The sequence below is a fragment of the Acomys minous genome (genome assembly GCF_964271855.1).
Source record: "Acomys minous genome assembly, chromosome: 14".
In the NCBI taxonomy this organism is placed as follows: domain Eukaryota; kingdom Metazoa; phylum Chordata; class Mammalia; order Rodentia; family Muridae; genus Acomys; species Acomys minous.
The window spans coordinates 94,228,894-94,250,467 of record NC_140496.1 but is presented as its reverse complement, the minus strand read 5'-3'; the positions used below and the strand labels follow the sequence as shown (position 1 = coordinate 94,250,467).

At 36.4% G+C, this 21,574-nt stretch overlaps 1 protein-coding gene across 3 annotated transcripts in view; it reads right to left on the bottom strand.

Moving 5' to 3' along the window:
* Positions 1-3,101: 3,101 nt before the first annotated feature.
* Positions 3,102-21,574, bottom strand: part of STPG2 (sperm tail PG-rich repeat containing 2) — a 428,379-nt gene continuing 409,906 nt past the window's right edge. For 2 of the 3 annotated variants that reach the window (XM_084757397.1, XM_084757398.1), the window contains 2 exons: positions 7,388-7,536; positions 3,102-3,566 (listed from right to left, as the gene is read on the bottom strand). In XM_084757397.1, coding sequence (XP_084613523.1) covers position 3,566; positions 7,388-7,536 — 150 coding nt within the window. In that variant the 3' untranslated portion in view covers positions 3,102-3,565. The remainder of the gene's footprint in view (positions 3,567-7,387; positions 7,537-21,574) is intronic. The other variant, XM_084757396.1, reaches the window with a different exon arrangement.

Genomic DNA, 21,574 nt, shown 5'->3' with positions numbered 1-21,574 from the left:
ACATCTCCAGACTAGTTGAAGTTTTTGAAATTACATTAATTTTTGATTATATAGATAAGACAATTTCTGTAGTTTTTATCAAATCTCAAAGTGTCAATGGTCTGAAATATGAGCAATCATTTAAATCATTCTCTATGACTGACTTGTTTTCCAAAATAGTATTACTAGCAGAACATCTACCATGTTCATGAGATTTAATATTCAAACTAACAATATGAGTATCTAAACGTGAGTCTGACATAGCAGGAATGGAAGTAACGCAAGGAAACTGAACTTGGAGAATGATTGAGAGAAAGAGAGGACTCTGTAAATCAGAAAAAAAGGGGAGGGGGGGGGCTGGAAACCTAACAGCAAAGAGAGTTAGAACAGCAACGTGAAGGAAAAACAAACAGCTAATGCCAGCTGTAACCCCATCTTCCGTGGGATCCTTCCCATGTCTGCTAAGGAAAAGCAGCCAGTGGAACAGTATCCGCAACCCCAGTGACAGCAGCAGGAGGAGCTCTACCTGCAGGGGTGCTAATTCCATGTTCCACAGGGCACCCATTGTCAGGCTTGGTGAGTGTGCTATCTGCTTTGCTTCCTAGAAGCCCACTTTACATATTTTCCTTTCTCTGAGATGTAAATTTTTATTTTACTGTCAACAGAGGAAAACAAAATATAAACAACACAAGAGAAAGCATTGACAAAATATATGACAGGTATTTTTTTAAGTTCCTTACATCCACTCGTAAAGTTGAGAACCCCTGATCATTTGGAAAAATATTCACAAGTCACTTAACAAACAAGGAAAGACAATATTAAGTTAAAATGGGCTTTTGGTGATAATAACTATAACAGGAAATAAAATAAAATAAAAGGAAGGTAAACAAACCCTGTAACCATCACCAAAGTCAATAACAAAGCAATGTACCGCCAGGCAAAAATAGACAAAAAAGAAAAAACATGTAAGTATATGAAGAGAATCAGCTTCCTCAGAAAATAAACTAATGTACAGTGAGAAAATCAGGAATACTGTTAACAAGTTTGTAAATCTAAGCTAAACTGGCAAGTATAGAGAAAATGGCAAAAACAAAAAACAAAAACAAAAACAAAACAGTATAAAATTGACTAAAAGTCAAATAAAATTTAATAATACTTAAAAGTTTTTATAAAATGAAGCTAGAGGCCCATTCTTTTATCTGCAGTTTCTATCATTCCAGGACCAGGGCTCACAATCTACATACACTTTTTAAAATTAATAATTTGTTTCTTCACTTTATATCCATATCATAGCCCCGCCTTCCTCTCCTCCCTGTCTCCTCTCCCTCCCTTTTCCCCCCAACAACCTCTTCTATTTCTCAGAAAAGGGGAGACCCCTCTCAACAGAAGCCAAACTGCTGCTGCAAAGGCCATATGTCTTGCTGTCGTTCCTTAGGGGCTGGCAGCTGGGCCTGATGAAAGCTGAGCCATGTGATCCTTCACCCTTGTTCAGCATCTTGTAGTTTTAGGTGCAGCAGGTTTCATGACCACAGGCCTGAGTCCTACCCAAATTTCCCCTTATGTAGTTCAAGGGCTGTAACTGCTGGTGCCGTGAGCAACTTCTGACTCATTGTGAGGGTCCTGGATAAAACGTCCTTTAAATCTTTGGGCATCGTAACATTTGGCCTTACTAACATTTTCCTCAAAGAACTTGGGGATAGATAGTGTTTCCACACAACTGAAACTGTACCAGCTATTGGGGCACAACCAAGTGTCATCAAGTGTTCAATTCTTGAAACTGAGGACAGATAGCCACAGACTCCCATATCAATGCCTAAATTATGTGACTAGCCTCATTTACTGTTGTACTCTAGGCAAATGCTATATTTGGAGATACTGACACCGCTGAAAGATGGAGACATAATATCAAAACCAAGCTTAAACTCCTCCTATTACCAAAGCTAAAGGACCCACTCCAGTAATATCCCATATCCCACCTAACAGCAACAAAAGCTACTCCATAAAATTGGAAGAAGTGACCATAAGAGCACAGGGAAGCACACATGAAAGGAATCATGACTTCTAGAAAGGAGAAAAACAGGAATTCTCCAGCAGAAGAGTTCACACTGAAATATCTGAAAAAGAATTCAAATGAAAAATCCTAAGAAAACTCTGCGGTATGCCAAGAGAACACATAAACGAGACAAATAAGCTTTAAAAAAATACTTTGGAATATGAATTTGAAATTCAACAAAAAGTATACCTAGTTTGAAATGTCAGCATTTTGAAGCCAAGTTTGCAATCAGTGTGTTCTCGTCTTGTATGACAGACTAGAACAAAGAATAGAAAGAATTTCAGGACCTTACACGTGTTTTGAGTTAATCTAGTCAGATGAAGAAAAGGAAGGAAGAGAGGAGATGGGATGGAATTTTTAAAAATTGACCAAGCATATGAGATGGGATACCATTACTTTAATATTCCTATTATGTAATTTCAGAAGGCCAAGAAAACAGGAATTGAAAATTCACATGAAAAGATGGCTAAAGATTTTACAAGTTTTAGAGATAAGATATATAAGCAGCTCAAACTAAGTAGATTTACCCCAAATGGACCATCATTGATGCATGCTGTGCTCAAAATTATAAAGGAAAGGAAGACTCAAGCACACAAAGAGCGCCGTGTCAAGCCACATGCAAGGAAATTCCCATTAGACTTCCAGCATAGTTCTCAACAGAAAGCTCACAGGCTAACATCAAATGCATAAGATTCGGCCATCTATTATGATTGCATTCAACAGAACCATCCTTCAAAACTGAAGTCAAAATAAAGACTTTTTCAAATAAACATTAATTTAGAAAATTCATCACCACCAGATCAGCTATATAAGAAACACTTATTGATTCTGGTACAAAAAAAAAAAAAAAAACAAAGATAATAATCACCATCATAAAACACATGTTGCAACATGTTCAGAATTGCCATAAGGTATCCCATAAAGATATTCAAATACTGCAGCTACAGAAAATAAATTTTATCCAATTTCCCAAACAGTAGGCTGTGGAAAGGAATTTGTGAAAATTTAATTACTTTTTCCTGTTTTCCTATTGGCACATAAAACAAACACAAAGTGAAACATAGTAAATATTCATTTTGTGAATTTTTTAATTTCACACTTTCAGAATTTCCAAGAAACAAAGCATAAGAAAATTAGTCAGGTAGCTCACACATACTCATAGTAACAGCATTTGCTTTGTTTTAGCATGCTTGATGTTCAGAAAATGACTGCATTCTCTTGTTAGAGACAGATTCAAAAGCCTTAAAAAAAGCTTTCATCAGGCATCTTTAATTAACCCTGGACTTCCTATGGAGGCATGAAAAGTATGTGTTTAAAAAGAATGCAATGGTAAATATATTATTACTTTTGTAATGGGGAAATTTGATGGGGAAAAAAATTAAATGTGCTACAGCAATAGACCGTTCTGCCTCTAGAGGTCAGAATGGACACTGTGTTCTTTGAGCAGCCGGTGAAGGACATCATCACGGAGTGCACCTCAGTGAGAAGACTGCCAGCTTACCGCGAGCTGCAGGATGTTACTTTTGGCATGTATCTGCAAGGAGAGAAAAGTTGCTTCAATAAGTGGTGTCTCTATTGTCCATATCTCTACTTGAGCCATAGTATGCTTTCTGGTTGCTTCTTATTATCTCAAACAAGGAGCCAGTGTGGTGGCTCAGCAAAACATCCTAATTGTGGAATAAATTTTCAATGTGCTCTTTTTCAAAAATCTAAATTAACTAAGTATCTTCAAGTAGTCCCCATAAACCTGGCTTTTGGGTTGTCCTTATGGTCTGCCGAAGACTTGGGCTTCCTAATAGTGAATGTTACTATGACTAGTACCTGCAGCCACGTTGGATGCTGTATCCTAAGGGTAGCGATCTGATAATACGAAGTCCAGGGAGAGTAAAGAGGGAGCATCAGTAAATAAGCTCTTAAATCTTTATGATGTAACTTAATAGACTGGTTTTTTACCAGGGACAAGTGGTCTGCGGGTAAAATTCCTTAACTTACAGTTACTTACAAATTATGCTTTCAACAAGTAATCTATTAGGGTTTGTCTGTAGAGCTTTGTGTCTGTGAGATTATGCATAATAGACAATGCTTAGATACCTTCTGTGTCAAGGAACAGTTGACACATAAGACTTGACACAGGAAGACCTAGGAATATGGGAATTTTTTCAGGGTATAGCCCTGTTACTAACTGATATGCCTTCCCAACCCAGGAGGTGGCTATTTTCTCACTTTCTACCATAGGATGCTTCTCTGCACTCTAGTTTTCCCCCTGTTAACACAAACATAGGTTCGACTGGTCTCTGCATTTGGACACATTAGCTCACTCATCTCCTTGAGAGTTAGTATAGTAGCTCAGCCAAGCCTTAAACTTATCTCTAAATGTGTTATAATTAAACTTGTACTTTTACCAGAAATTTAATTAAAGATGGAGACTCTAAGAGGCGTTATATTTACTGGATGTAGAGTGACTCTAAATGCAAATCTGGAAGGTCTTTTGAGAGTTTGCAATGACAATGGTAAAAACACCTAAACATAGAGAAGGTGGTCTGTCCATCTGTAATGGTAAAGCTAAGCAGGGGCTTGTCTGTGCATCCTTCTTCCAGAGGATTTTAGTGTAGGCAAGCAAGCCTGGACCTCTAGAGCATGTGAACCACACCAGACAGAAGAGCTCAGTGAGCACCCAATCATAGCCTGTGAAGCCACAATATAACCTTCTAGAATAGTAAGTCTAGAGGTAAATTTATAACAAATAGGCCCGCAACTTAAAGAGAGTACATTCTCGCAGAAGATTGGGGGATTCTCTTTTTCAGTTGTAAATGTCTGTTGAAGATACTGGGTTTCTGGAGTTGTTGAGGCATAGAAAAAAATAACTAAACAATTGTGATAAATAAGAAATTGTGGATATGAGATGAGTAATATATTATAGACTATGTATCTGAAAATCATATTATTAAGAACTTTTTTTTTCTAAATACACATGAATGAAGGAGGCCACCAGATCGTGACCAGAAAGATAAGCAGAAAGCAACCCAATGGAAGCCTTGCACTCCCTGTGAGTGAGCCTTGATTAGTCCCAAACAGGACAAGGCTGAAGAGATAAGAAAACAGCCAAAAAGTGGTTAAGACTCTAACCTGCTGTTGCGTCATTCTCAGGATCCTATAAGCAAAACCTGAAGAGAAAGGTGGAGCATGTGGGAACCTGTCATTGTATCACTTTCTAATGGCGGATAGTTGTCAAAAATCCATACGCTTTTGGCCTGGAGACCAGAAAGTGCATTAAAAGTGACAGCTAATGACCTCAGCAGCTGCACAGAGTGTCTGACCATTGCACAAGCAGGAGAAAGGGAAATGGGAGACAGGTATGGTAAGCTCACTGACCTCCTGGTAGATGACAGAGGGCTGGCATGAGAGAATGTGAGTGATAAGAAAAGTATGACTCCTGAAAAGGAGGGGAATCCTGCTTAAAGAAGCTGCTACCAGTCATGTGCACAGCCCTGTGAGGGCAGCTCCTGCTTGGAGGAAGATGTACAACAGACTATCTACCATGGTGTAAGGTTTCATAAGCAATATTCATTTGAATAAGCTATTTGCCATTTTGTGAGATACAGTGAAGAAACAGAAAACAGATGACTGAGAAATACTATAAACGGATCCAAAGCAGAATCAGAGTTGGGGCTGCCATCTCTGGCTTTAAAATTATGGAGAATGAAATGCTTACAATATGTTAATATGACAGAGCTTATTCATACAAGTGAAATGGAAGTTTTAGAGTTGGAAAACAATCATTTAAATCAAGAACACTGTAGATACACTTATCTTCAAATTAGATGATGGAGGAATGACGAGCTACAGGAAGTTATTAACAAAATATAGAGTGAAATATAAATAAAATAGTCTACAATACTCATGAGAACATGTGGGGTATATTAAACATAGAACAAAAATGTTCATAACCAGATTATCACATTAGGATGAGAAAGGATCTAGTACAGCAACACTTGGAAATATAAAAGATGATAATTTTTATGACTGGCTTAAAAAAACACCAAGTTACATAATGTAGAATATTAACAAACATCAAAGAACATCAAGGAAGAAGCTGAAGGCAAGAAAACCTAAGAACATTAGGATTGTGTGTTGTCTTTTGTTTTTCCTGATGCTCTGAAAGCAGATAAAAGACACAATCTTCAAAGCAAAAGCAGCTCATTAAAAGAGCAGGAGACAGATAGTGGCATTTCCGATGTGCAGAAAGAAAATACTTTCCAACCTGGATTTTTTAAATTAGCAAAAAATCTTTAAAAATTTAAACTAAATTAAGGACATTACTTTTCTATAGGCCATACTGATGACTGACGTGGTCACTAATCTAAAATGCTGATAATTCTATCTAAATTATTACTGACTAGAAGAATGAGAATTTTGGCCACGGATATTGTTAAACTTTATAATTACTGCATAAATAACAGTGAAATAAAAATAAGATATTTTACTTAGCCTAATAGGTCTGAAATATTTCCCAGCATATAAAATAAAACATTGCTCAGATATTCTCAACCTTCTTAAATATAAATATCAAAGTTGTTTATATTTTAATGTCAATTATACTGATAAATAATTTGATTTGTTCCTCTAATAGTCTGTGATATTTCAGAATTTTTAGGTTTATATGCTTTTTTAGAATATAATTCTTTAATAATTAATATAATCTTGATCAACCCCTGAAGTACAATACATTTTCATTGTATAAACACTTAAATGAGAAAGACTCTTTAGACACAGCTGCACTAAGCAGTTGAAATCCTATTCTGCCTTATAAAATAAATGATCAAAGTCTAAGGTGCTGTCATAGTCACTGTGAGGCACTCACAGTCATAGTCACTGTGAGGCACTGTGAGGCACTCATGGTTAGCTTACAGCTAGTAAGCTATCTACTAATGATTTATTTGAGACTATCCATTGTTTGTGTAGCTGTACCAAGAGGTACAATTTATCCATAAAATACTCAAGCTGCCATATCATACAAATCAAAATATCTGGCTAAATTTATTGAAACTTACTATAATATAATTTATTTCTTTGAATTGGAAAACTGTATTAAGGGCCTGTTGCTTAATCACATTAAATAACTTCTCTGTCTTACCATTAAAAACAAAAAGAAAAACAGACTATAAAACCCAGATTGGGAGTCAAATGTGGAAGTGTGAGGTGGTCTTCCCCCACAATCTCTTACTGATTGTGTGGCACCATAAGCCTTGCTAGTCGCCTGAGGGGAGTGGAAGGTCTCATGGAGACAGCTGCACCGCAGTGAGGGCGCATGTTACCATACCTGCATCTCTATGACCATGTGTCCTGTGTACTCACCAGTGACTACTCTGTAATGTTTCCTTTTGACGCGTTTGTCTGGCTTTTCGTGATGAACAACTGGTATTTTCTTTCTTAGTGGAGGATGAGCATGGCAGAGTGACATTGTATGTTCTCTTCAGAACAGAATGCCTTAAAAATGGACTGAGCTGTGGGAAAAAAGGAGCAACTCATTTTAGTTACATCATCCATACACTTTAGAAGATTACTTTAGATAAATGGACAGTGACCTCATAAATATAAAATAACTCACTAATATCATTCATTAATACCTTACACATGGGATTGATATCTATATCTATAAATGTTCTTCAACATGGGAAAAAGTTATTAGTCATGACCTTAAATAAATTGCACTTAATATTCTCAGCAAATATTATACATATACACATATACACATATTTGAGCAAAACCAAAGTCTTTGGTAAAGCTTATAATTCTCTAATAAGAAAACACATATTTTATGTGCACTATTACCTGTAACTTTGATTTTTAAAATCGTTTTTTTCCAGTGAAAGCAGATACTAATTTTTCATACATAGTTTCTTCCAATATTTGTCCTTAAGACAAATATCTGGTATATAAATAAATGAATAAATGTATATATATAATTTTTCCAAGGCTATTTCAGTACTATCAGCATGGGGAGGTACCAAAATATAGGCCACTTACCTTGCCTAGGCAATATATCAGTGAAAACATTGAGAAAAAAAAGTTTGAACCAATTTGAGAGACTAACACTAAAACTAATGTACTGTTCATTCACCTGCTCTTGTCTAAGTGTCTTGTTGGAGACATTTGCACAATCGGGATGGTGAGGTCATAACTCGGCTGTGGTACTGCTGTGACTATTAAGTGGAGCTGTCTATATGAGCAGACCAAACCTAACACACCGCGGGAACATAGCCCTTGCAACACCTCCTTTCTGACTTACTTACATGGCCCTCCCAGTGGACACTGCACAATAGGACCGATGGAAGAGCTGGGAACTTAGAAAAGTAGTTTTCAGCAAACAAATTGAAAACTCTACATCCTAGGACCTGTAGTTTCCACTGGGGTCTGAATATGATAAGATGACAGCTACACACTTAAAAAGCGTCCAAAAGCAGGCTAAATACCGATGTGCCTTACAGAAGGTTGTCTTCCATTTCTGAACTTTAATTTCCTGGTGCTTCAAATAGAGTCAGAGCTGCTTTACTCTACATTACCTTTATATTCGCTGGGTGAATTAACATCATTAATTAACACAAAGTAGTCCATATCAGTTCCCTCCCTGGCCTCCCTGATTTTTCCCTGTAAGCTGTGTACCTATCACTCTGTTATGATTCTGGTTACTTATTCTGGAGCAAGATCTCACCATTCCTAATGCTGCAACCTTTTAATACAGCTCCTCATAATGTTATGCTCACCTCCAAGCACAGAATTATTTTCGTTGCTACTACATAACTGTAATTTTGCTACTGCTATGATTTCAATATAAACACCTGTGTTTTCCAATGGTCTTGGGCAACTCCTGTGTAAGGGTTGTGCAACCCCCAAAGGGGTCATGACCCAAAGGTTGAGAACCACTGCTCTAGAAGACTTTATTTTCCCCACCTGGAGATTTATCTTAAATAAAGCCTAGGCTGGCTTTGAATCACTTGTTCTTTTGTCTGTTTCTCCTCCACCAACATTACACACAGGAAATATGGGATTAGAGCAATTGTACACTAATTCTGAAAAACGGGCATGTCACTGATCTGCCAAAACTCCCTCTCTCCCTCCCTCTGTCTGTGTGTATGTGTATGTAATTGGGGACCACAGTAGACTGAAGAGAGGAACAATTAGTTCAAATGACAACTGCCTATTCCTTATCAGCTTCCAAGCAAAACCACTGACTTGCGAAGGCTGGAAGTCTGTCATTAGTGGGAAATGATGAAGCGAGGATGACCATTAGGAGCCAAAGGATGGAAATAACAACTTTATGAGGCCCTAGTTCCCGTGCTGGCTCAGTACTCAGCACAATCTGGGAAGTTAATACGGCGCATTTAGTTTCTAGCCGGCTTAGCATAAAGATTAGATATAAGGTGATCTGAATTTGGGCACAAGAAAGTAGAAACAGAGTGTAAAGGCTCCATTTACATCAGAAGCAAGAAATGACCAGTGCACCAAGGCCGCTGCAGCGCAGGCTCTTCCTATACCCTTCCCTAAGGAATCTCATGCTATAGACTTGTGATATCGGACTTAAAGAGCCAAGAGACAAACATAGCTCTAAATAATCTAAGACAGAGTAGCTCATTCGGCAAACAAGTTGCTGAATGAAGGAGAAATGTATCTTAAAGTATTAACGTTTGTATCATATGACAAAGTTACATTTCAAGCACCTAAAATGGTGTATTCAAGAAACAAAAATGTTGGAATGAACAGATCTGTATTCATAACAAGTAAATGACCTCATATCCTCTAGACATTATGTACCTATATAAATCAAAATATATAAATTGTTTAAAAGTATAATCATAAAATACATAGATGAAAATATTAGTGGTTTCTATACCTAAGAAATTATTTTAGAAAAACTGTCCTGTCATTAAAAATAAGTAGCTGTTTCAAAAAATAAGAAAGTGGATAGCATTTCAAAAGTCTAGGAAGAAGTTTGTACAGTGTTGTTTACATTTAGTAAAACAAAAACAAGGAAATGAAAATGATGCCATAATTAGTTCACTAAACTAGAGTGTATGGCTTCCAAACACACTAACGTTTAACATCAATGTGTGCACTACAGGATAAAGACTCACAAGACAGCTGAAGCAACAAAGCAGTGAAGGACAGTAACAGATTCATGGAATACAGCCCACACCAACAACCCCCTAAGCTTTACAAAGGAGCAAAGCAATACAGTAGAGGAACACAGTGTCGTCAGCGGTGTAAACCAAGAAGCCAGAGAGAAAGGAGAGTAGTGATTCAACCATGAGAAAATGCGGTGGACACCAAAGAGAGAGCAATTAACAATTTGACACTGAGTGAGAAAGCCGACGTGATGTGGGTGACTACACCTAATCCTCAACTCTAAATCATTGTAAAACATCAAATTAACACTTATATCCTTCTGAGCTCAAGTGCCCAAAGTAGAAAGCCGAGCATCCTTATTGGAGATGGAGCTCACTTATTTCATACTTCCAGCACTTTATGCTTGAAGATTGGATATGAGATAGGCCTTCAGTGAAGCCATACACAAACTGTGGTTTCTGGAATGCAGGTTTCTGAAATGTCTCTGAAAGTACATTCCTGTAACAAAGAGAAGCCTGATGCCCACTTAAGAGTTTTATATTCTGCATTGTATGGCTTATAAAATGGATTTAAAGTTAACTTGAACTAAGAAAAATTTATATGTTGTTTCATTTAAACGATGATTAATTACTTGAGTCATGAATTACAGTTGAGAGACAATTGATGCACTTTTAAAAGCTGTGTTTCTGTCTCAAACGCTTAATGAAATAAATTATAATATACTCTAATTTTCCATTGGCTATGACTTTCAGTAAAATTATAAATAATATGGTGTATATTCACTATGTGCTGTAAAATACATTGCTTAAATCATTTTAGTCACAAGGGGTTATTAGCACATATTTATTCATATGCTTGCTAGGATTAAAAGTATCTATTTTCTTCTCCAGAATGATGAATGCTTTTCCAAATCACAGTAAGAAATATCTTTTTCTTAAAGGCATTAGTTTGTTCCTTGTTTGAAAAGAAAACGATAGGGTAAGAAGTTGCTAGGTTTTGTTGCATATATATGTTAGAAGATACAATATTAAAATTATTTAAAGAAACACACTTTTTTAAGAAAGTCACTGCCAAGAAAGATTAGTATCAAAACTTCCAAAATAAAGGTGATTAAAGGAACATAGGGAATGCATGATTCTGGATGTGAAATATTAATCAAGCAGTTAAGAAAATTAGAGTAAGATCTATATTATAGATAATAGCACAGTAAAAATGTGAGAATCCCTGAGTTTTATCACTGCTTTGTGGTTTCAGGAGATAAATTCTGATGTACTTAAAAGTGAAATATTATGATATATTATAGGTCCAATAACATCATGAAATAGTCTGTAACAATGTATAGTTACGCATATGTGATGGAGAATAAAAGAGAGACATGCAAGGGAAGTTTAAAATATAACTCATGCTAACAATTAAAATATCAACCTTTGGACTGTATTTCAAAATAAACTTAACAATGTATACTATTGTCTTGTTAATTTCTATTTTATGTATTCAGGTGTTTTTCTTGCATATATGTCAGTGTACCACAATGTGCTTGCTGCTTTCAGAGGCCAATGGGAAATAGGATTGACTGTAACTGGAGTTACAACTGGTTTGGGGCCATGATGTTGGTGCTGGGACTGAACCTGGGTCCTATGGAAGAACAAGCACTGTAAACTACTGGGCCCCCTCTCTCGCCCCAGGACATTCAATGTGACAGGGGAGGATCTTTTCTGGGTCTCCAGCACTCAACACTTCCTCAGCTTCAGTGCAGGGTACAATTTGTCTTCCTCTGAAGATGGACCCTGTGGGCTGGAATGCTGCCTCAGCAGCTAAGAGCACTGGCTGTAGATTACAATGTCTTGTTCTTTAGGCTCATATGCTAAATTGATTTCCAGTTGTTTTTGAGGATTCTCCACAGTAATTTCCAGAGTTATCCACCAATTTGCATTCCTACTCCCACAGAGCAAGGGTTCCTCTTTCTCCACAACCATGCCAGCCTTGGTTGTCAACCGTTCCACTGATCTCAGCCATTCTGACTAAGTGATAAGAAATGGCAAGGGTTTTACTTTGTATTTCCTTAATTGCTAAGGACAATAAACACTTTCTTAAGTATTTCTTAGCCATTTTTATTTAATTGAGAAATCTGTTTAGATAAATAGACATATTTGGATGGGTCACTTGTTCCTTTGACTCCTTATGACTTTTTTGGAATATTCTGGATATTAATCTTCTGCCAGACATTTATCTAGCAAGATTCTCTCTCATCTTCTTTATTTAATTGATTGTGGCTTTCGCTATGCAGAAGCATTTTTGTTTTATGAAGTCCCAGTTGTCAAATGTTGGGCTTAATTCTAAGGCAAACGGAGTGCAGTGCAGAATGTCCTTTCCCACAACTCTATCATGTAGGGCACTACCTATGTCTTCTTCTAGCAGTTTGAGTATTTCAGTTTCAAATTGAGGACTTTGGTCCACTCAGATCTAATTTTTGTGCAGCATGATAGATACATAATATTATTCTTCTGCATGTGCATATCCAATTTTCTAGTAACCTTTGGTTGAGGATGCTGTCTTTCCTCTAGTGTATTTTTGGCATCTTTTCAAATATCTGTATGGAAAGATATCACCGAAGGTACAATAGTTGCCACTCACATGTTAGTGGTAAAGAAGGCTCACTCAGCTGTAGGGGCATTATGCCTAGTACTGAAAACATAGCCAGATCTCCAGGGCTATTGGGGTCATGGACCTTAGAAAAATAATCTACCACTGCCACTTTGCTAGATCAACATATTTTCTTAGAACTTTCCATTATACCAGAGATAGGTATAACTATCACCTGTCATCAAAGAAGCCTCACTTTATAGCAAGTGGAGATCATCACAGAAAACCACAACTGGACACAATGTAGAGAGCAAGGGATCATGGGGAGCCCAACCCAGCTGATACCTGGTCCTACCCATGCAAAGAATACAGGCAACCAAAGACTTCTGGGAGAAAGAGGATTACTTTTATCCCAGGAATGAGCCTCTCTTGGTTGTCCAATGCAGAGTGCTCAGACCTGAAGCCACATACACACAGACAATAAAAATGGGCTCAGCCGGGGGCATTTACATGTTTGTGCATACAAACACAGACACACAGATGAATATAGAGAGGCTATCAACCCATGAGTAGGAAGGACGTGGGAGGGGTTGCTGTGAGAGAGCTGGGGAGAAGAAAGGGAGGGAGAAGTTATAGAATCCTATTTCAATTAAATATTTATTTTTAAGTTAAAATAAAATTAAAAGGTTTTTTATTAATTTTGTCTGATGGTGTCCTTTTCCTTACTGAAGCTTTTCAGTTTCATGAGGTCCATTTATTAATTCCTGATCTCAGAGTCTGAACAGTCGGTGTTCTGTTCATGAAGTTATCTCCTGTGCCAACTTCTTCTATCAGATTTGGTGTATCTGGTTTTATGTTGAGGCCTTTGATCCACTTGGACTTGAGTTCTATGCATGGTGATAGATATGGATCTATTTGCATTCTACTACATGCAGACATACAGTTAAGCCAGCATCATTTGTTGAAGATTCTTTCTTTTTTTCATTGTATACTTTTGGCTTCTTTGTCAAAAATCAAATGTCCATAGGTGTGTAGAATTATTTCTGGTCCTTTGAATCAACCTGTATGTTTTTATGCCAGTGTCATTCAGTTTTTATTACTGCTGCTCTGTAGTACACTTGAAATCAGGGGTGCTGATGCCTCCAGAAGTTCTTTTATTGCAAGGGATTGTTTTAGCTAGCCTGGGTTTGTTGTTCTCTATATGAAGTTCAGAATTGTTCTTGCAAGGTCTATAAAGAATTTTGTTGGAATCTTGATGAGAGTTATGTTGCATCTGTAGATGGACATTTTTACTATGTTAATCCTACCGATCCCTGAGAATGTGAGATCTTTCCATTTTCAGACATCATCAATTTCTTTCTTCAAAGACTTGAAGTTCTTGTCATACAGGTCTTTCACTTGTCTGGTTAGAGATACACCAAGATGCTTTATATTATTTGTGGCTATTTCAAAGGGTGTTGTTTTCCTAATTTCTTTCTCAGCACACCTAATAATTTTTATATAGAAGGGTTACTTTTTAAAGTTAATTTTGTATTCAGCCACTTTGCTGAAGGTGTTTATCAGTTATGAGTTCCCTAACTGGTTCTTTTGAGCAATATACCTTAATTACTGGTGATGGGGTAATTTTACATTTCTTTCAATGCTTGTTGGGTCAGTTAAGAAGGGTATGTCATCTGAACCACACTCTACATATTTAGAGTCATTCACTGCCTCATAATTTTGTGAATGGGTCTGGGGACTGTGTCTTCTTTTCCATTACGGGGAATAAACAGTTCTTAGAGGCATGATTGTCTCACAACATGCTTCTGTTCCTTCATTCTAGTATCACTACTGGTGTGAGGAGAGATAGGGCATGTGGACATTGTCAAAGGATAACTTTGTGCCTTCATTTGCTCCTTCCATATGTTACATTAGTTTTGGGGTCAAACTCAATAGGTAGTCGAGTAGGTGTGGCAAGTGCTTTACCCAGTGAACTGCCTCATTGGCCCTCACTGCCTCATTTGTTGATAATATTGTTCTGTTTCTTTTTAAAATATTAAGTGTTGTTATTTTTCATGCATAAGTTGTAACATTTTAGATAGCTAAATTGACTGCATTTTCCTTTTCCTTTTTTAAATTTTTAAAAATTTTGTATATATACATTTATATCATTACACATATATAAAATGAACTACATACAGCAAGAAACCATGAAACAGACATGAATTATATAAATGTTACATTCATAGTGCTTTGGATATCTGTATTTGGCAACCTTGGAGCAAACATCTTTCCTATCCTGGTGAGTCTAAAATTCTGCATGCAAATCAATATCTATCATATCTCATCTCTATCAACTTAAGACATCTGTCTAGACCTAAACACATTTTGACTCCTAAACAACTAAGCTTAATTGTAAGACTAAACTATCTGGTCTTCAACCCCATCAGAGAATTGAGAAGGAATAAAATTAATTATCGGAGTAAACAGGAAGTTCAGGTTAACAACTTCCAAAGTGAAAAAAAAATTGACAGAGACAGCTTGCTGCCTAAACAGTCGGCCAAAACTTTCTATAACATTGCAGCAGCATCTTCAGCCTTCTGGCCCAGTATATCTAACAGATATATTTGACTACATTTTTCTCTAGTGAGATTCTTCCATTTGTATTTATAATTAACATATATTATTCTTATCTTCCCAGAGCTTAGTAAATTTATCACAAAAAGATATAAACATAGGAAAACGTTAGAATGGGGCTGCAGAAATGGCTTATGGGTTAAGAGCACTTCCTGCTCTACCAGTGGACTCAATTTCAGTTTCTAACACCCATATCATGTGGTTCAGAACTTCATGTAACTCCAGATTACATGGGATCCAACACCCTCTGCTATCTTCCAAGAGCACCTTCAACTCACATCTTACACACTACCCATCACCCCTCCTCTTAGAGAGAGAGAGAGAGAGAGAGAGAGAGAGAGAGAGAGAGAGAGAGAGAGAGAGAAGTAAAAGAAAATAAACGTTATGATAAAATAAGTTGATTAAAATAACCAAAAGAATGAAATTAATTGATATAAGAAACTGAGCTGGTGATGTAGTAAATTATACATTCAAATAGGAAATGTGATTATCTATAAGTTCAGAAATAACTGTAGAGTTTGCTAAAGATATATGCAGTACACTTTTTGGTACCAATGCTTGTGTAGTCAAAACTCACAAATGCGTAAAGAAAAAAAAATAGTTAACATTTTAGTGACATTTTTTAAAAGTTCACAGCATTCAAACGAAGTAGTGTAGCTGAGAAGTGGAAAATGACTAAGTTATCTCCAGTACATGAAAAAGGTCATGAGGACTGCCTACCCACTGAATCCACCCATCTGCTGGGCAAGACATAACCAGGCAGAGCTTTGACATTATTACAGGAAGAGGAGATAAGGCAGGTTCACTGATTATATTTAGAACTTAACAAGATTATTACTCTTTGGTTTTCATGGCAACTACCAGAGATTTTTCATTTCTTAAGTTAAATCGTTAAAATTTTTACTTTGATGGCTTTAATGTTTCAAATATCAAATTCTTAATTGTAAAACCATAATTGTACATTAGCAAATGCAAAGGTCTTCATTTTACTTATATTTTAAAAATGGGAAGCATCATTTTTCAATACTAATGGCAAAGTACAAAGAATAACCAGATGACTTCTCAAAAGAAGTGTTCAAGTTTAAAATAAATTACATATATAATGAGTTCATTTTACATTCATACAGTATTTATATTATATGAAGCAAAAAGTATATTAATAATAAAGTGATTTTTAAAACCTATTAAAAGGAGACCAATCTGGTAGATGATTACACTACAAATGGAATTGGGGGGAAATGAGAAAGCAAGCAAATAGGTTAAAAAGTTTAGACTTTTGTTGACTGGGTCAGGAGATATATGCAAACCCTAGTGTACTAATGCAAAATAATTAGATTGTGAGGAAGGAACACTGCCAGGAAATACAGATGAAATGAAAGTCATCCCAGTCTGAATGGAAATATGTCTGCTAGTCATTAAGACTGCTTTTGCAATTTATTTAAAGAGACTACTCAATATCTATGCAAAATACTATAGACTGTAGTCTTTCTGGTCTACTTAAAAAATGCTAAATCTGCTATCCTTCCTCTGAGTGCCACCAGGCCTCAGGCTACCAAGAAGAGACTTGATACCCTATGAGCATATACAGGGGGGAAGAGGTCCCCCTCAGTCACAGTCATAGGGGAGGGGAATAGGGTGAAAGGGAGGGAGGGAAGAATGGGAGGATAGAAGGGATGGGATAACAATTGAGATGTAATATGAATGAATTAATAAAATATATTTAAAAAGAGAACAAAAATTGCTAAATCTATAAATGATCACAATATAGTAAAGGGCCACTGAGATGCTGGTATTATTTTATAACATATCATCTTAAAGTTGAATCCTATGGCTAAATTATAAACAAAACTTCATGGATTTCACTTATAACTCCTAAAGACTAGAGAAATACTTACACCTCAAGGTAAATGTTCATAAGGCTCTAAGACATGGTTTGAGAACAAAATCTTTGTGTTTCTTTAATTTCATGACTTTAAAGTCTGTGAGAGTGTAAAAATTACATAATAAATTTATGAATGTTTGAGTATGATAATACCAAGTTATTGTTTCTTTGGATTTCAAAAATTTATGATTAACTAATTTAAGTTTTCTCCTTTGTCATTAATTAATCAGGGGTAAGGACTTTTCTCCTCTGATTCATGAGAAGGAACGGTCCCATTTCTGCACTTTCTGGATCAATTGTTACAGTTGATATCAACTAGTATGAGCGTTCTCTGTGAGCACGCATTCCTCCTCTTCAGTGCTTTATTCCAAATGTGTATTTATACCAACTAAAGGTCTGCTTCTTGGACCTTCGATCTTTTTATAAGATAAGATCTTAAAAAGCTTTCTAAAGTCAGTTTATCTGGATATGATCATTAGAAACACAGTCAATTTCCCTCCACCTTCTAAAAACTATAAAGGAGAAAATCCACTCTCTATATAAAACATACCAAAGTTTCCTTTAAGACATTCAATTGGTTGGAAACTCTAGAACAAAAGTAAATTATAATGTTTACAATATTACTTTTTCTGTTGGGTTTTAATAAGAATTACTGCTTTAAAACTTAATATTAACCTTGCTATTAGGATGCTCTACATAACCATTAATTTATTTAAATGCACTAACAAATCATAACTTATCTAAGCCTTTTTGTGGAGCAATTTCCTGAATTTTACAAGTGACTTAGCAGCATCCTTTAAAGGTTACATTGTTCATATCTTTTATGCTTTTGGATGAATTAGTTGCATTACTATTTTTCCAGATATGAACTCTATTTTATCACAAATATTATTTTAATTGACCAATTAGGCCACTATATATTGGGAACTTGAACTAGGAAGGCAATTGAAAGCTGTAAGTGGGCCTTCAGAACCATGCTAATAGGAGCTTGGAAGACAGCAGTCCTGAGAGCCATGTGAACAACAGAGGCCCAGCTCAAATGGCTTCAGAGGGAACAACCGAGCTAGAGACCAAAACTCTTGTGTTATTTTCCCCAATAATGGGGCTGCCTTTCACCCATGTCCTAAGAATCTGCCTGAGGATATGTTGAAAGTTTTTGGAATAATTTTCTTGGCAGAGGCGATTTCATGGCAGCCTAATATTGACTCTGCAGCATGATTATTAGGAATCATTCTTTTGCAGGTCTATAGTCAAAAATACAAATAAAGTAAAGAGAAATACACAGTGTATATAGTACTGGGAGAAAATGAGCAGATGGAAATTTAATGTTGGAGCGGTGGATTGTGCTGAAAGAGGTAAGGAAACCCTGCTGTGAAACAGAGTAAGGGGATGGGGTCTTCAGGGCAATAAATTGCCCAATAAATTTCTCCACACACACAAAAAGCATATATAAAGAAAAGTTTGTGCAAATGAAATCAAATGGAGGACCAAGTTCCATCCCAAGTGGGCAGCCAAATTTGGTACCATTCTTCGTGTGGTTCTTGCTGTAGAGGCATGGACAAAACATGAGTAAAGGGATTGTGAAGTCTTCCTCCACGGTAAAGGAAAGCTGCTGAGGCCAAATATGTGGCAGTAATGTCCCTGCAGGGATGTTCTGAGTACACATTGTACAAAGCTGTGAATGAAGTCTAGATAGCATTGGAGACCCCAAGATGTTGGAGGTAATAAGCAGATAGATATCACCCAGGCAGATCTGCATACAGGGTGTAAATCAGCTCAAGAGATAGAAATATTGCCATTCGCAAAGCTGGAAGGGTAGAGCTATCAACACCCTTTGACACCAAATTTGGATCTACAGAATTTGGAGTTTCCCCTGTCATGCTTCAGTCTTGTTTAGTCTAGCATTTCCTCCATAATTCCCCCTTTCTTCCATTTTGAAATAGAATTATCTACTCTATGCCATCGTATGTTGGAAGTGTATACTTTGTCTTTGTATTTTACAGGTGGCTACAATTAATAGATTGCCTTGAGTTTCAGTTGAGACTTTGGATGTCTCTTTCCCTGTTTGTCCAGAGAGGTTATCTTGCCACTGTCTCCCACTTTGTGTTGGAGAAAAGGAAGTCAAATAAATTGTTCTCTTAGTTTGCAAGTCTTCAATTTAAAAAAGAAGCTACATACAGTAACTGAATGTGAGTAGCCAGTCCTGAAGTACCCTTGACAAAGAGATAGGGATACATGAACATCAAGCTAATACTATAATGGGGTGGGATTCATAGAAAGAAGTGAGGATTTAAATACACATGGTCAGAGCAGATGCTGGTAGCCTCTATGATTAATGATAGCTACAACAGTATCTGTCTTTGCATAAGTTCCTGTACTCAGCCATTATAACTAAATATATAGTGGAGGCAAGAAGGTAATATGCCATATTCTTATTCATATACCATTTTTTATTTAAAAACTTAGGGGGAGAAAGGTTCCAAAGCTGACAAATGTTTGTAAAATACCTACCAAACACCCATGTTTCTGATGATCTTAATAAAGCAATTCTATAAAACACATACACTATTGTTTCTTTCAGAGAAAAACTGACTCCTTAAAGATTGTTCACCTTTTTGGAAAGGAAAGGGAATTATTAGAGACCATTTGTTTCTTCTGGTTGGATTCATTTGTTTTATACAGATAGTATTTGTGGTGATTTTTCCATTTATTATCTATTATTTTTAGAACTTTATTCCTATATACATTTTTTTGGTTTTTTTTTTTTTGAGACAGGGTTTCTCTGTGTAGCCTTGGCCATCCTGGACTCACTTTGTAGACCAGGCTGGCCTCAAACTCACAGCGATCTGCCTGCCTTTGCCTCCCGAGTGCTGGGATTAAAGGCGTGCGCCACCATGCCCGGCTATCCTATATACATTTTTAAATTAACAAATTTTATCTATACAGTTGTTTTGTTCCTCAGATCTTATCCTCAGGTCTTTCATTATTCTAGCTAAACTAAAACACAACATAAAATATGATATAAAAAACAAAAATATCATTTTGTAATGTCAAGATTTTAAATAACATTTTATATATTAGAATATACATTAACCTTAAAGCAACCTGTATAAATTTTTCTGTTATTTTTACATTAGACAAGCTATTCTTCCTAAATTTACTTTCTCATACTTAGCACTGAGTTCCATGTAGGAAAACTGTCTCTTATTCTTTGAGGGAACTATATTATTTATTTCAGTTGGAAAAAATAAAAGTTGGATCAACAATTGTATAAACACATACGAACATATCAGCTATCTTTGTTTAAAAGTTTTTAAACAAATTCTGTCTATTTTCAATAAATCAACTCATTTTTTAAATAAAATATTATACATTGATCATTTAAGAAAGTGGTAATTAGGGCAAATGTTAAAAAAGTAACCAACACAATTATACACAAAATTTCACACTTCCACTGACTTACAACTATGGAGACTGACTTAAAACAGTGCCTTATTGGGGCAACAAGATGGTTTAGCAGGTCCAAGCACTATGTGAAAATCTGAAGTCAATCCTTATGACTTACACTGGAGAAAGAGAAAACAGCTGGGATAACTTGTCCTCCAACATCCAACATCCATATGCTGTTTCCCCGACATACAGAGACAGAGACACACAGACACTCTCTCTCTCTCTCTCTCTCTCTCTCTCTCTCTCTCTCTCTCTCTCTCTCTCTCTCTCTCACACACACACACACACACACACACACACACACACATACACACACATACACACACACACACACACTCACACACACAGACACACACACACACACACACACACACACACACACAGACACACACACAAGCTCCCACTCATACACATTTGTATGTCGGAAAATTGGAGTTGGCAAATGCATTCATAAATTATGAATGTGTTGAGATAATGAAGACAATTTTGAGTAGCCTCATTCTCTATGTTTATGTCATTACTTTGAACATGAAAATGTCATGACACCTAAAGCATCCCACTTACATGTAAGGAAGGGTTTCCTACAGCTATATATTTTAAGCAGGGGAACTAAAATAATTTGCAACTTTTCCTTTGATGTTAACAACTTGAAGTTGTTGCCTCAATCAGTATAGAGTTTAACATTGAGCAGAATGTCTTTTGTAACTCTAGGCAAACAAAACAGAGCTGCCTGGGAGGAAAATTGTCACACATGTTCCCTGCAAGACACACACTGAACTCAGGATTACACCGTTCTTCCAGTCACAAAAGATGGTCATTTGCTTTTCAGTCAGCTGTTTCCCGCTGCTGCAAAAACTGTTTCAGAAAAGCTTTCACCCGAGAATTAC